The 13,531-nt window shown below is 42.9% G+C and overlaps 1 protein-coding gene across 5 annotated transcripts in view; it reads left to right on the top strand.

The window, feature by feature from the left end:
- Positions 1-13,531, top strand: part of LOC115135195 (matrilin-4-like) — a 60,471-nt gene that overhangs the window by 15,617 nt on the left and 31,323 nt on the right. For all 5 annotated transcript variants that reach the window (XM_065026362.1, XM_029669660.2, XM_065026368.1 and 2 more), the window contains exon 7: positions 12,339-12,461. In XM_065026362.1, the coding sequence (XP_064882434.1) occupies positions 12,339-12,461 (123 nt within the window). The remainder of the gene's footprint in view (positions 1-12,338; positions 12,462-13,531) is intronic.

Raw genomic sequence — 13,531 nt, forward strand, 5'->3', positions numbered from 1 at the left:
AAAGTTTCCAAAACTGTAAAAATATTGTCTGTGAGTATAACAGAACTGATGTTGCAGGCGAAAGCCTGAGAAAAATCCAATCCGGAAGTGCCTCATGTTTTGAAAGCGCTGCGTTCCAATGCGTCCCTATTGAGCAGTGAATGGGCTATCAACCAGATTACTCTTTCTCCGTATTCCCGAAGGTGTCTACAGCATTGTGACGTAGTTTTACGCATTTATGTTGAAGAATACCCGTAAGCGGCTACATTGCGCAAGTGGTCACCTGATGCTCTCAGAGAGATTCTCGCGTAAAATACAGAGGTAGCCATTACTCCAATCGGTCCTACTGAAAAACTAATTGTCTTGATGGATATATTATCGAATAGAAATTTGAAAAACACCTTGAGGATTAATTATAAACAACGTTTGCCATGTTTCTGTCGATATTATGGAACTAATTTGGAATATTTTTTCGCCGTTTTCGTGACTGCAATTTCCGGGCGAATTCTCAGCCAAACGTGAAGAACAAACAGAGCTATTTCGCCTACAAAAATAATATTTTGGGAAAAAAGGAACATTTGCTATCTAACTGGGAGTCTCCTGAGTGAAAACATCCGAAGCTCATCAAAGGTAAACAATTTAATTTGATTGCTTTTCTGATTTCCGTGACCAAGTTACCTGCTGCTAGCTGGACAAAATGCTATGCTAGGCTATCGATAAACTTACACAAATGCCTGTCTAGCTTTGGCTGTGAAGCATATTTTGAAAATCTGAGATGACAGGGTGATTAACCTTTTGCGGCTAGCAATCCCGGATCCAGGAGCGTAATCATAGTCTCAAACTAATTAGCATAACGCAGAGGACATAAATACCAGTAGAAACTTTTCCTATTCATGAAAATCGCAAATGAAATATATTGAAACACAAGCTTAGCCTTTTGTTAATCACACTGTCATCTCAGATTTTCAAAATATGCGTTACAGCCAACGCTAGACAAGCATTTGTGTAAGTTTATCATGGCATAATGCTATGCTAGGCTCTGCTGGCAGCAGGCAACATTTTCACAAAAATAAGAAAAGCAATACAATAAATAATTTACCTTTGAAGAACTATTGAAGGAATTCTAAATTCCTCTGTTTTATTTCCCAATCAAAATTACACTCTGTCAATGCATAAAGGGTTTGTAAGACCCTTTATTTTATAAGAATGGACAGAGGCCCGGTCTTAAAAGTCAGGTAACAGCGTTTAATTCAAGAGAGTACAGGCTTCATACACATTTTACCACAGGTTATAAACTGAAAATGACGTCAGCGTTTTCTAAATGTTCTATCTCTTCTTGACACTGGTAGAGAGGCCCTATAGTTCTCGAGCCTTCCCTCCTCGCCTAAAGCCAAGGTCAGTCAGTGTAGATAAGCATTCTAGACAGTCTGGAGATAGTCCGTCCCTGCCATCTGGAGATAGTTCATTCATTTGTACCAAAGCATTGTTCTAAACTCCTGACTATATTATATACAATTGGGAATGGGAGCAAGAGAGAAAATTCATACATGTACAGTACATAATAGCATTTGGACTAGTCAGTCCTGATTGAAATTTATACATAATTAGTCATCATTGATAAAAATTCCCTTAACAAGAACATCGGATGTTTTCACTCAAGAGACTCCCAGTTAGATAGCAAATGTTCCTTTTTTCCAAAAATATTATTTTTGTAGGCGAAATAGCTCCCGTTTGTCCATCATGCTTGGCTGAGAAATCGACCGGAAAATGCTACCACTACAACGCCAAACTTTTTTCCAAATTAGCTCCATAATGTCGACAGAAACACGGCAAACGCTGTTTAGGATCAATCCTCAAGGTGTTTTTAACATATATATTCATATATACACCATGTGACCATCTGCTAAATATGGTCCCTTACGGCTATTTTTCAACGGAAATGCGTAAAAAGACGTCACAAAGCTGTAGACACCTTGGGGAATACGTAGCTCATTCACAGCCATATAAGGAGTCATTGGAATGAGGCGGTTTCAAAAAATGCGGCACTTCCTGATTGGATTTTTATCTGGGTTTCGCCTGTAACATCAGGCGTGTGGCACTCACAGACAATATCTTTGCAGTTTTGGAAACGTTAGAGTGTTTTCTATCCAAAGCTTATATGCATAGTCGAGCATCTTTTCGTGACAAAATATCTTGTTTAAAACGGGAACGTTTTTTATCCAAAATGTTTAATAGCGCCACCTAGTCGCAAGAAGTTTTCTTGACATTAGGCTCATGTAGTTTTACTATGTGATACATAAAAAAAAGCTGTGTTAGACAGGATTACCTAGACATACTGACCAGCTGAAATAGACAGAAGCGTGCTACATGACAGACAGTCCAAATTCAAGTTTGTTATTAAGGCACATGAAAGTTCACATGTTCGCGAAGGCATTTCTGCCAATCAAAACGCATTTTGAGTTAAAAATAGTTTACCTTCAAAAGGCTCGCCTATGAAGTAGTGACCTGCAACATACGCCTAGTTTCCTGAAACGGGTCACTTATAAGGTCCCACAGTTGACAATGCATGTCAAAGCAAAAACCAAGGCATGAGGTCAAAGGAATTGTCCGTAGAGCTCCGAGACAAGATTGTGTCGAGGCACAGATCTGGGGAAGGGTACCAAAACATTTCTGCAGCATTAAAAGTGCCCAAGAACACAGTGGCCTCCATCATTCTTAAATGGATCAAGTTTGGAGCCACCAAGACTCTTCCTAGAGCTGGCTGCCCGGCCAAACTGATCAATTGGGGGAGAAGGTCCTTGATCAGGTAGGTGGTCTTGGTCACCCAATGGTCACTCTGACAGAGCTCCAGATTTATTCTGTGGAGATGGGAGAACCTTCCAGAAGGACAACCATCAATCAATCAATGAAATGTATTTTTAAAGCCCTTTTTATATCAGCCGAAGTCACAAAGTGCTGTACAGAAACCCAGCCTAAAACCCCAAACAGCAAACAATGCAGGTGTAGAAGCACGGTGGCTAGGAAAAAATCCCTAGAAAGGCAGAAACCTAGAGAGGAACCAGGCACTGAGGGGTGGCCAGACCTCTTCTGGCTGTGCCGGGTGGAGATTATGACAGAACATGGCAGAGATGTTCAAACGTTCATAGATGACCAGCAGGGTCAAATAATAATAATCACAGTGGGTGCAACAGGTCAGCACCTCAGGAGTAAATGTCAATTGGATTTTCATAGCCCATCATTCAGAGTTAGAGACAGCATGTCGTGGAGAGAGAGTCCAAAACAGCAGGTCCGGGACACGGTAGTACCTCCAGTGAACAGGTCAGGGTTCCATAGCCACAGGCAGAACAGTTGAAACTGGAGTAGCAGCATGACTAGATGGACTGGGGACTGCAAGGAGTCATCAGGCCAGGTAGTCCTGAGGCATGGTCGTGGGGCTCAGGTCCTTCGTGAGAAGAGAGAGCAAAAGAGAGAGAGGAGAGAGAGAGAAGGAGAAAAAAGCGAGAGAATTAGAGGGAGCATACTTAAATTCACACAGGACATCGGATAAGACCAGAGAAATACTCCAGATAACAGACTGACCCTAGCCCTCCAAACAAAAACTATTGCAGCATAAATACTGGAGGCTGAGACAGGAGTGGTCGGGAGACACTGTGGCTCTGTCTGACAATACCCCCGGACAGGGCCGAACAGGTAGGATATAACCCCACCCACTTTGCCAAAGCACAGCCCCCACACCACTAGTGGGATATCTTCAACCACCAACCTTCTACTCTGAGACAAGGCCAGGTATAGCCCACAGAGATCTCCCCCACGGCACGAACCCGAGGGGGGCGCCAACCCAGACAAGAAGATCACGTCAGTGATCCATCCCTCCTAGGGCCAGCATGGAAGCGCACCAGTAAGCCAGTGACTGGTGCCATGTTACTTAGATGGAAAAAAGCTGTCCTTAAAATATTCTTGATATGTTCGTCAAAAGGGATCAAGGTCCAGAGTAATGCTGAGGTCCTTCAGTTTTATTTGAGATGACTGTACAACCATCAATATTAATTGTCAGGTCCAACAGAAGAAATCTTTGTTACTTAGGACCTAGAACTAGCATCTCTGTTTTGACCGAGTTTAAAAGTTAAATTCTTATGGTATAGGGGACGCTTGCGTCCCACTTGGCCAAAAGCCAGGGAAAATGCAGAATGGCAAATTCAAATAAAATGATATAAAAATCTAACTTTCATTAAATCACACATGTAAGATACTAAATTAAAGCTTCATCCAGCCAACATGTCAGATTTTAAAAAGGCTTTTCGGGGAAAGAATAAGAAGCTATTATCTGATGATAGCACAACAGTAAACAAAGAGGGTAGCATATTTCAACCCTGCAGGCGCTACACAAAACGCAGAAATAAAATACACTGCTCAAAAAAATAAAGGGAACACTAAAATAACACATCTTAGATCTGAATGAATGAAACATTCTTATTAAATACTTTTTTCTTTACATAGTTGAATGTGCTGACAACAAAATCACACAAAAATCATCAATGGAAATCAAATTTATCAACCCATGGAGGTCTGGATTTGGAGCCACACTCAAAATTAAAGTGGAAAACCACACTACAGGCTGATCCAACTTTGATGTAATGTCCTTAAAACAAGTAAAAATTAGGCTCAGTCGTGTGTGTGGCCTCCACGTGCCTGTATGACCTCCCTACAACGCCTGGGCATGCTCCTGATGAGCTGGCGGATGGTCTCCTGAGGGATCTCCTCCCAGACCTGGACTAAAGCAGGAGCGAGACATGATGTCCCAGATGTGCTCAATTGGATTCAGGTCTGGGGAACGGGCGGGCCAGTCTATAGCATCAATGCCTTCCTCTTGCAGGAACTGCTGACACACTCCAGCCACATGAGTTCTAGCATTGTCTTGCATTAGGAGGAACTCAGGGCCAACCACACCAGCATATGGTCTCACAAGGGGTCTGAGGATCTCATCTTGGTACCTAATGGCAGTCAGGCTACCTCTGGCGAGCACATGGAGAGCTGTGTGGCCCCCCAAAGAAATGCCACCCCACACCATGACTGACCCACCGCCAAAACGGTCATGCTGGAGGATGTTGCAGGCAACAGAACGTTCTCCACGGCGTCTCCAGACTGTCACATCTGTCACGTGCTCAGTGTGAACCTGCTTTCATATGTGAAGAGCACAGCGCGCCAGTGGCGAATTTGCCAATCTTGGTGTTCTCTGGCAAATGCCAAACGTCCTGCACGGTGTGGACGTGGACGTCGGGCCCTCATACCACCCTCATGGAGTCTGTTTCTGACCATTTGAACAGACACATGCACATTTGTGGCCTGCTGGAGGTCATTTTGCAGGGCTCTGGCAGTGCTCCTCCTGCTCCTCCTTGCACAAAGGCGGAGGTAGCGGTCCTGCTGCTGGGTTGTTGCCCTCCTACGGCCTCCTCCACGTCTCCTGATGTACTGGTCTGTCTCCTGGTAGCGCCTCCATGCTTTGGACACTACACTGACAGACACAGCAAACCTTCTTGCCACAGCTCGCATTGATGTTCCATCCTGGATGAGCTGCACTACCTGAGCCACTTGTGTGGGTTGTAGACTCCGTCTCATGCTACCACTAGAGTGAAAGCACCGCCAGCATTCAAAAGTGATCAAAACATCAGCCAGTAATCATAGGAACTGACAAGTGGTCTATGGTCCCCACCTGCAGAACCACTCCTTTATTGTGGGTGTCTTGCTAAATGCCTATAATTTCCACCTGTTGTCTATTCCCTTTGCGCAACAGCATGTGAAATTTAAGTGGACAGTTTGATTTCACAGAAGTGTGATTGACTTGGATTTACATTGTGTTGTTAAGTGTTCCCTTTATTTTTTTGAGCAGTGTATAAAACATGCCTTACCTTTGACAAGCTTCTTTTGTTCGATTAATTCCGTCCATATATATAAAAACGTCCATTGATTTGGCGCGTTTGACCCAGAAAAAAATAGCTTCCAAATTGCGCAACATCACTAAAAAATATTTCAAAAGTTGCCTGTAAACTTTGCCAAAACATTTCAAACAACTTTTGTAATACAACTTTAGGTGTTTTTAAACATTAATAATCGATCAAATTGAAGACGGGTCTATCTGTGTTCAATACAGGAAGACAACAAACCAAGCTACTTTTCAAGTCTTGCGCAACTCTCAACAGTGTTACGCAGTTCTTAGATGGCCATACTTCTTCATTGCACAAAGGAATAACCTCAACCAAATTCCAAAGACTGGTGACATCCAGTGGAAGCGGAAGGAACTGAAAACATGTTCCTAAGAAATATCGTTTCCCAATGAGAACTCAATGAACAGACAGAGACAAAAAAAAAAAGAATCTGAACGGTTGGATAGTCCTCTGGGTTTTGCCTGATACATACGTTCTGTTATACTCACAGATATGATTCAAACAAGTTTTAGAAACGTCAGAGTGTTTTCTATCCAAATCTACTAATAACATGCATATTTTATATTCTTGGCATGAGTAGCAGGAAGTTGAAATTGGGTATGCTATTTATCCAAAAGTGAAAATGCTGCCCCCAATACCTTAAGAAATGCCGCAATCCACTACCTTATGTCTGAAACACAGGCTTCCAGGGAGGGCAATTTTGGGGATTCACATGTTTCATCGAAAGTTACAGCTGTGTATTGTCCGCATAGCAGTGAAAGTTAAAATTATGTTTCCGAATGACATCACCAAGAGGTAAAATAGTGTAAACAATAGTGGTCCTAAAACAGAACCTTGAGGAACACCGAAATTTACAGTTGTCAAAAGACAAACCATCCACAGAGACAAGCTGATATCTTTCCGACAGATAACATCTAAACCAGGCCAGAACTTATCTGTCTAGACCAATTTGGGTTTCCAATCTCTCCAAAAGAATGTAGCCTCCAGTAGAAAGCAGCACTAAGGCACAAGGACAGATGCAGAGCCTTGGTCTGACTCCATTTACCTCTAGTGACACCCCATCCCGTGAACGGGACCGTTGTCATCATCTGACACTAATTAGCATAACGCAACGGACATACATTTTACTAGAAAATATTCCTATTCATGAAAATGACAAGTGAAATATATTGAGACACAGCTTAGCCTTTTATTAATCACCCTGTCATCTCAGATTTTCAAAATATGCTTTACAGCCAAAGCTAGACAAGCATTTGTGTAAGTTTATCGATAGCCTAGCATAGCATTTTGTCCAGCTAGCAGCAGGTAACTTGGTCACGGAAATCAGAAAAGCAATCAAATTAAATTGTTTACCTTTGATGAGCTTCGGATGTTTTCACTCACGAGACTCCCAGTTAGATAGCAAATGTTCCTTTTTTCCAAAAATATTATTTTTGTAGGCGAAATAGCTCTGTTTGTTCTTCACGTTTGGCTGAGAAATCGCCCGGAAATTGCAGTCACGAAAACGGCGAAAAATATTCCAAATTAGCTCCATAATATCGACAGAAACATGGCAAACATTGTTTATAATCAATCTTCAAGGTGTTTTTCAAATATCTATTCGATAATATATCCATCGGGACAATTAGTTTTTCAGTAGGACCGATTGGAGTAATGGCTACCTCTGTATTTTACGCGAGAATCTCTCTGGGAGCATCAGGTGACCACTTGCGCAATGTAGCCGCGTATTCTTCAACATAAATGCGTAAAACTACGTCACAATGCTGTAGACACCTTCAGGAATACGGAGAAAGAGTAATCTGGTCGATAGCCCATTCACTGCTCAATAGGGACACATTGGAACGCAGCGCTTTCAAAACATGGGGCACTTCCGGATTGGATTTTTCTCAGGCGTTCGCCTGCAACATCAGTTCTGTTATACTCACAGACAATATTTTTACAGTTTTGGAAACTTTAGAGTGTTTTCTATCCTACATTTACATTTACATTTAAGTCATTTAGCAGACGCTCTTATCCAGAGCGACTTACAAATTGGTGCGTTCACCTTAAGACATCCAGTGGAACAGCCACTTTACAATAGTGCATCTAAATCTTTTAAGGGGGGAGGGGGTGAGAAGGATTACTTTATCCTATCCTAGGTATTCCTGAAAGAGGTGGGGTTTCAGGTTTCTCCGGAAGGTGGTGATTGACTCCGCTGTCCTGGCGTCGTGAGGGAGTTTGTTCCACCATTGGGGGGCCAGAGCAGCGAACAGTTTTGACTGGGCTGCGCGGGAACTGTACTTCCTCAGTGGTAGGGAGGCGAGCAGGCCAGAGGTGGATGAACGCAGTGCCCTTGTTTGGGTGTAGGGCCTGATCAGAGCCTGGAGGTACTGAGGTGCCGTTCCCCTCACAGCTCCGTAGGCAAGCACCATGGTCTTGTAGCGGATGCGAGCTTCAACTGGAAGCCAGTGGAGAGAGCGGAGGAGCGGGGTGACGTGAGAGAACTTGGGAAGGTTGAACACCAGACGGGCTGCGGCGTTCTGGATGAGTTGTAGGGGTTTAATGGCACAGGCAGGGAGCCCAGCCAACAGCGAGTTGCAGTAATCCAGACGGGAGATGACAAGTGCCTGGATTAGGACCTGCGCTGCTTCCTGTGTGAGGCAGGGTCGTACTCTGCGGATGTTGTAGAGCATGAACCTACAAGAACGGGCCACCGCCTTGATGTTAGTTGAGAACGACAGGGTGTTGTCCAGGATCACGCCAAGGTTCTTAGCGCTCTGGGAGGAGGACACAATGGAGTTCTCAACCGTGATGGCGAGATCATGGAACAGGCAGTCCTTCCCGGGAGGAAGAGCAGCTCCGTCTTGCCGAGGTTCAGCTTGAGGTGGTGATCCGTCATCCACACTGATATGTCTGCCAGACATGCAGAGATGCGATTCGCCACCTGGTCATCAGAAGGGGGAAAGGAGAAGATTAATTGTGTGTCGTCTGCATAGCAATGATAGGAGAGACCATGTGAGGTTATGACAGAGCCAAGTGACTTGGTGTATAGCGAGAATAGGAGAGGGCCTAGAACAGAGCCCTGGGGGACGCCAGTGGTGAGAGCGCGTGGTGAGGAGACAGATTCTCGCCACGCCACCTGGTAGGAGCGACCTGTCAGGTAGGACGCAATCCAAGCGTGGGCCGCGCCGGAGATGCCCAACTCGGAGAGGGTGGAGAGGAGGATCTGATGGTTCACAGTATCGAAGGCAGCCGATAGGTCTAGAACAGGGGTGTCAAAGTCAAATGGACGGAGGGCCAAATAAAAAAATCAGCTACAAGACGAGGGCCGGACTGTTCGAATGTTCATTGAAAAATTTTTAAATGACGCATATAGTCTAGTGAACCTAATTGAACCTACTGAAAACCTAACAAATATATTACAATATGATCAGATAAATAAAGCAATATTTTCTTATGGCTCTGTCAGTAATCTTTAATTTTCAACAGACACAAAAGACAAATTTCCTTTATATAAATATCCCCATAACATGAACATTAAATGAAAGAAACCGGTATTCAAGGCACCATCAGTAGACTATATTTTCTATTTTAGCAAAAGTGGGCTAAATTTACTTCAAAGAAAAAACAATAATAGCAATTTTCTATCATCCACTCAACTGAAATATTTTTAAAATATAATTGGATTGAAATACAAAAAAATAAAGTGCAAAAATCTATTAATCAAAAACAACACTTTGTTTAAGGAGAAGTAACATGCAGTGAAAACAAATATTAAATTTTAACTTTTAAACTTGAACTGAGTAAAAACTCTAAATATGTGATTGCACAGTAATGTTCACTTGTTTGAGGTTGAGGGTGATACTTGGTGGTGTCCCATCTTTTCCACAAGTTCATCAATGTTCGGGGTAAGGCTCTGAGCTGAAGAAATCCTCAGAATTGAGTGGAGGTGTTCAGCAGTAAGTCGACTTCTGTGTGATGTTTTGTTCAGGTTCATCAAAGAAAACAGTTGTTCACACAGGTATGTGCTGCCAAACATAGACAACGTTTGAGCAGCCTGGATGCGCAGCTGGGGCATTGTGCCGGGAGGAAACGGGCGAACTCCGCAGCACCCACTGCCGCATATTTTGCCCTCAGTGCATCATTGCATTGGAGGTCAATCAACTCCATTTGGAGGTTTGGTGGTGAGCTTTCCACGTCAACAGCAAATGGGTTACCGAGCAGTTCCAACCTGCTTTTTGTGCTTCAAAGTCAGCAAATCGGCGTCGAAAGTCAGCGGCAAGCATACCTATTTTATCAGCCAACTGTGTGCTCGGGAACGCACTGGTAGAGAGCTTCTCTTTCATGGTCTGGCAGCTGGGAAAGTGGCTCAAATTTTCTTTCCGCATCTGCGTCTCCCACAGAGTCAGTTTGGTTTTAAATGCCTTCACTGTACTGTACATATCAGAGATGACACGATCCCGACCCTGCAGCTGCAAGTTTATTGCATTCAGATGACTCGTAATGTCACACAGAAAAGCCATTTCACACAGAAACATTTCGTCTCGGAGTTGTGTTGTGTCTTTCCCTTTGCTGTCCAAGAACAGACAAATCTCCTCACGAAGCTCGAAACATCTTTGAAGCACCTTTCCCTGGCTTAGCCATCGCACCTCTGTGTGATAAGGCAAATCACCATGCTCCGTTTCTAACTCCGTCAGAAATGCCTTGAACTGGCGGTGATTCAAACCTTTGGCTCTGATAAAGTTAACTGTGCGCGTGATGATGCTCATTACATGCTCCATTTTCAAGGCTTTACCGCACAACGCTTCCTGGTGTATGATACAATGATAAGCTGTCAGCTCACCTGTCGCGTTTTCCTCTTGCATCTTTTCCCGTATCTTCGCCACCAGTCCGCTCCTGTGTCCACACATCGCAGGTGCTCCGTCGGTTGTCAAACCCACGAGTTTTTCCCAAGGCAGCTCCATCTCATTTACACATCTTGACACCTCTTCATACAAATCATGCCCCGTAGTTGTGCCATGCATAGGACGTAAAGCCAAAAACTCCTCTGTCACGCTTAGGTTGGAGTCCACTCCGCGGATGAAAATTGACAACTGGGCAATGTCAGAAATGTCGGTGCTCTCATCCACAGCCAAGGAATATGCAATAAAATCTTTTCCCTTTTTCACAAGCTGCTCTTTTAGATTGATGGACAACTGGTCTACTCTCTCGGCAATGGTGTTTCTGCTCAGACTCACATTTAAAAAGAGTTGCCTTTTTCTGGGCAAACTTCGTCACAAACTTTAATCATGCAGTTTTTGATGAAATCCCCCTCCGTAAATGGCCGGGCTGATTTAGCGATCTCTTCTGCCAAAATAAAACTGGCCTTGACAGCAGCCTGGCCTTGTGATTTGGCTTTTTTGAACAGAGCCTGTCGAGATTTGAGGCCTCGTTTTAATTCCTCTGCCTTTTGTAGCCTTTGTTCCATGTCCATATTCTTGTTTTTGTCCGCGTGTTTCGTTTCATAATGTCGTCTCAGATTATACTCTTTCAGTACCGCCACACTTTCTCCACACAGAAGACACACAGGTTTTCCAGCTACCTTCGTGAACATATACTCCGACTCCCACCTTGTTTGAAACCCCCCGGTTCTCAGTATCCACCTTCCGTTTTGCCATTTTTGATGGGTATCTGAAAGTTAATTTTACTGTGATGCTGACGACTGCTGTGCCAATAAATATTGAAATGAAGCAGCCTACTGCTCGGTGCGTCACCTTTGCATTGTGGGAAATGTAGTATTGGTGCGTGTAAAAGATCTGCGGGCTGCCGGCTTGCTGCGGGCCGGTTCTAATAATAAATCAAGATCATCCCAGGGGCCGTAAAAAACCTTCTTGCGGGCCGGATGTGGCCCGCGGGCCTTGACTCTGACATATGTGGTCTAGAAGGATGAGAGCAGAGGAGAGAGAGTTAGCTTTAGCAGTGCGGAGGGCCTCCGTGATACAGAGAAGAGTAGTCTCAGTTGAATGACTAGTCTTGAAACCTGACTGATTTGGATCAAGAAGGTCATTCTGAGAGAGATAGCGGGAGAGCTGGCCAAGGACGGCACGTTCAAGAGTTTTGGAAAGAAAAGAAAGAACTGAACTGAACTGAAACTAAACTGTCAATTATATGCATATTCTAGCATCTTGTCCTGACAAAATATCCCGTTTACTACGGGAACGTTATTTTTCCAAAAATTAAAATACTGCCCCCTAGTCACAATTAAAACAATATTTCCCATAGACTTAAGGGTCCTGCTTTAAATGACGTGCAGCTTATGAAGCCTTCATAAAGCCTTCATTAGCACTACATAAATGTGTGACAAATACAATCAAGAGCATTATTGAATACTATTTAATATTATGCATTATAAATGAATTTCTATAAGCATATCATTTTCTTGCATTTTCCTTCCTTCAGTGATCGACTACTGTTCGTTTGGGAATCACAGCTGTCAGCATGATTGTGTGGATGTACTCAATGGCTATTTCTGCCGCTGTGCTGAGGGATACATGCTCCAAGAGGATGGAAAGACCTGCCAGAGTAAGTTTCTACACACTTTAAAGGGCCAATGCAGCTGCTTTTATCTCAATATCAAATCATTTCTGGGTAACAATTAAGTACAGTTCCTTACTGTGATTGTTTTCAATTAAAATGGTTAAAAAATAAACAGCAAAGAGCATTTTCTCAAGTAAGCATTTTGCTAGGACTGTTTGGGAGTGGTCTGAGTGGGGAAAGGAAAACTGAAAACTAGCTGTTATTGGCAGTGTTTTGGAACTCTCTTATTTATCCATTAGATAATTTACTGCCAGGTGATGTCAACAGGCAGGCCAAACCTCTATCCAACTAAAAGGGCATTATCATCAATTTCACAGTATTATTCCAACCTCATATTGTGGAAATATATATAAATCATAGAAAAATCAAATTTCTGACTCCACTGGGCCTTTAAGAGGCTTGAATCTTTATAAAGCCAGGAGCACGCTTCAGCTATTGAACCCAAATATTGAAGTCTATGTAAGATTAATTCACAAACATTTTTTTTTTTTTTTTTACATTAGTCTACACATAGCCATTTGGGTGTACAACTGTTTTATTTTACATGGGGGGAAAAATACTCTAAATTGGATGTTCGTAAAAAGTGGTGACCATTATCTGTGTGTACTGTTAATCTAATGAACGAACATTAGATTAATAAACACTAATTTAATAAGTGGTATGACCTACAGTAGTTACTCCTCTCTACTTAAAAGCAAACAAACAAAAAAAGCTATCCAACCAAGACTTTGTTATCCAATAATAATATACACTGGACTCAACTGGATATGGTCACTTGCCTAGAAATACTCAAGAAAATCTCAAGATCAATCTATTCTTTGACAGATGGTTCCCATGAAGTGAAACCTTATATTTTCCCCAGGCCACATCCATGGATGACTATACCGCCAAACATAATATCAAAGCCTTTATTCATTTATTCATTCATCATCATACATGTGCCAAAAAAAGTATGTTGGTTATTTCTCCAATTGGTACATCACATGCAACGCATGCATACTTGCATAAATGTTTGTGAGTATGTCCTGGTAATGCTTACTTGCCATATCAATATT

Source organism: Oncorhynchus nerka, linkage group LG2, assembly GCF_034236695.1.
Source record: "Oncorhynchus nerka isolate Pitt River linkage group LG2, Oner_Uvic_2.0, whole genome shotgun sequence".
In the NCBI taxonomy this organism is placed as follows: domain Eukaryota; kingdom Metazoa; phylum Chordata; class Actinopteri; order Salmoniformes; family Salmonidae; genus Oncorhynchus; species Oncorhynchus nerka.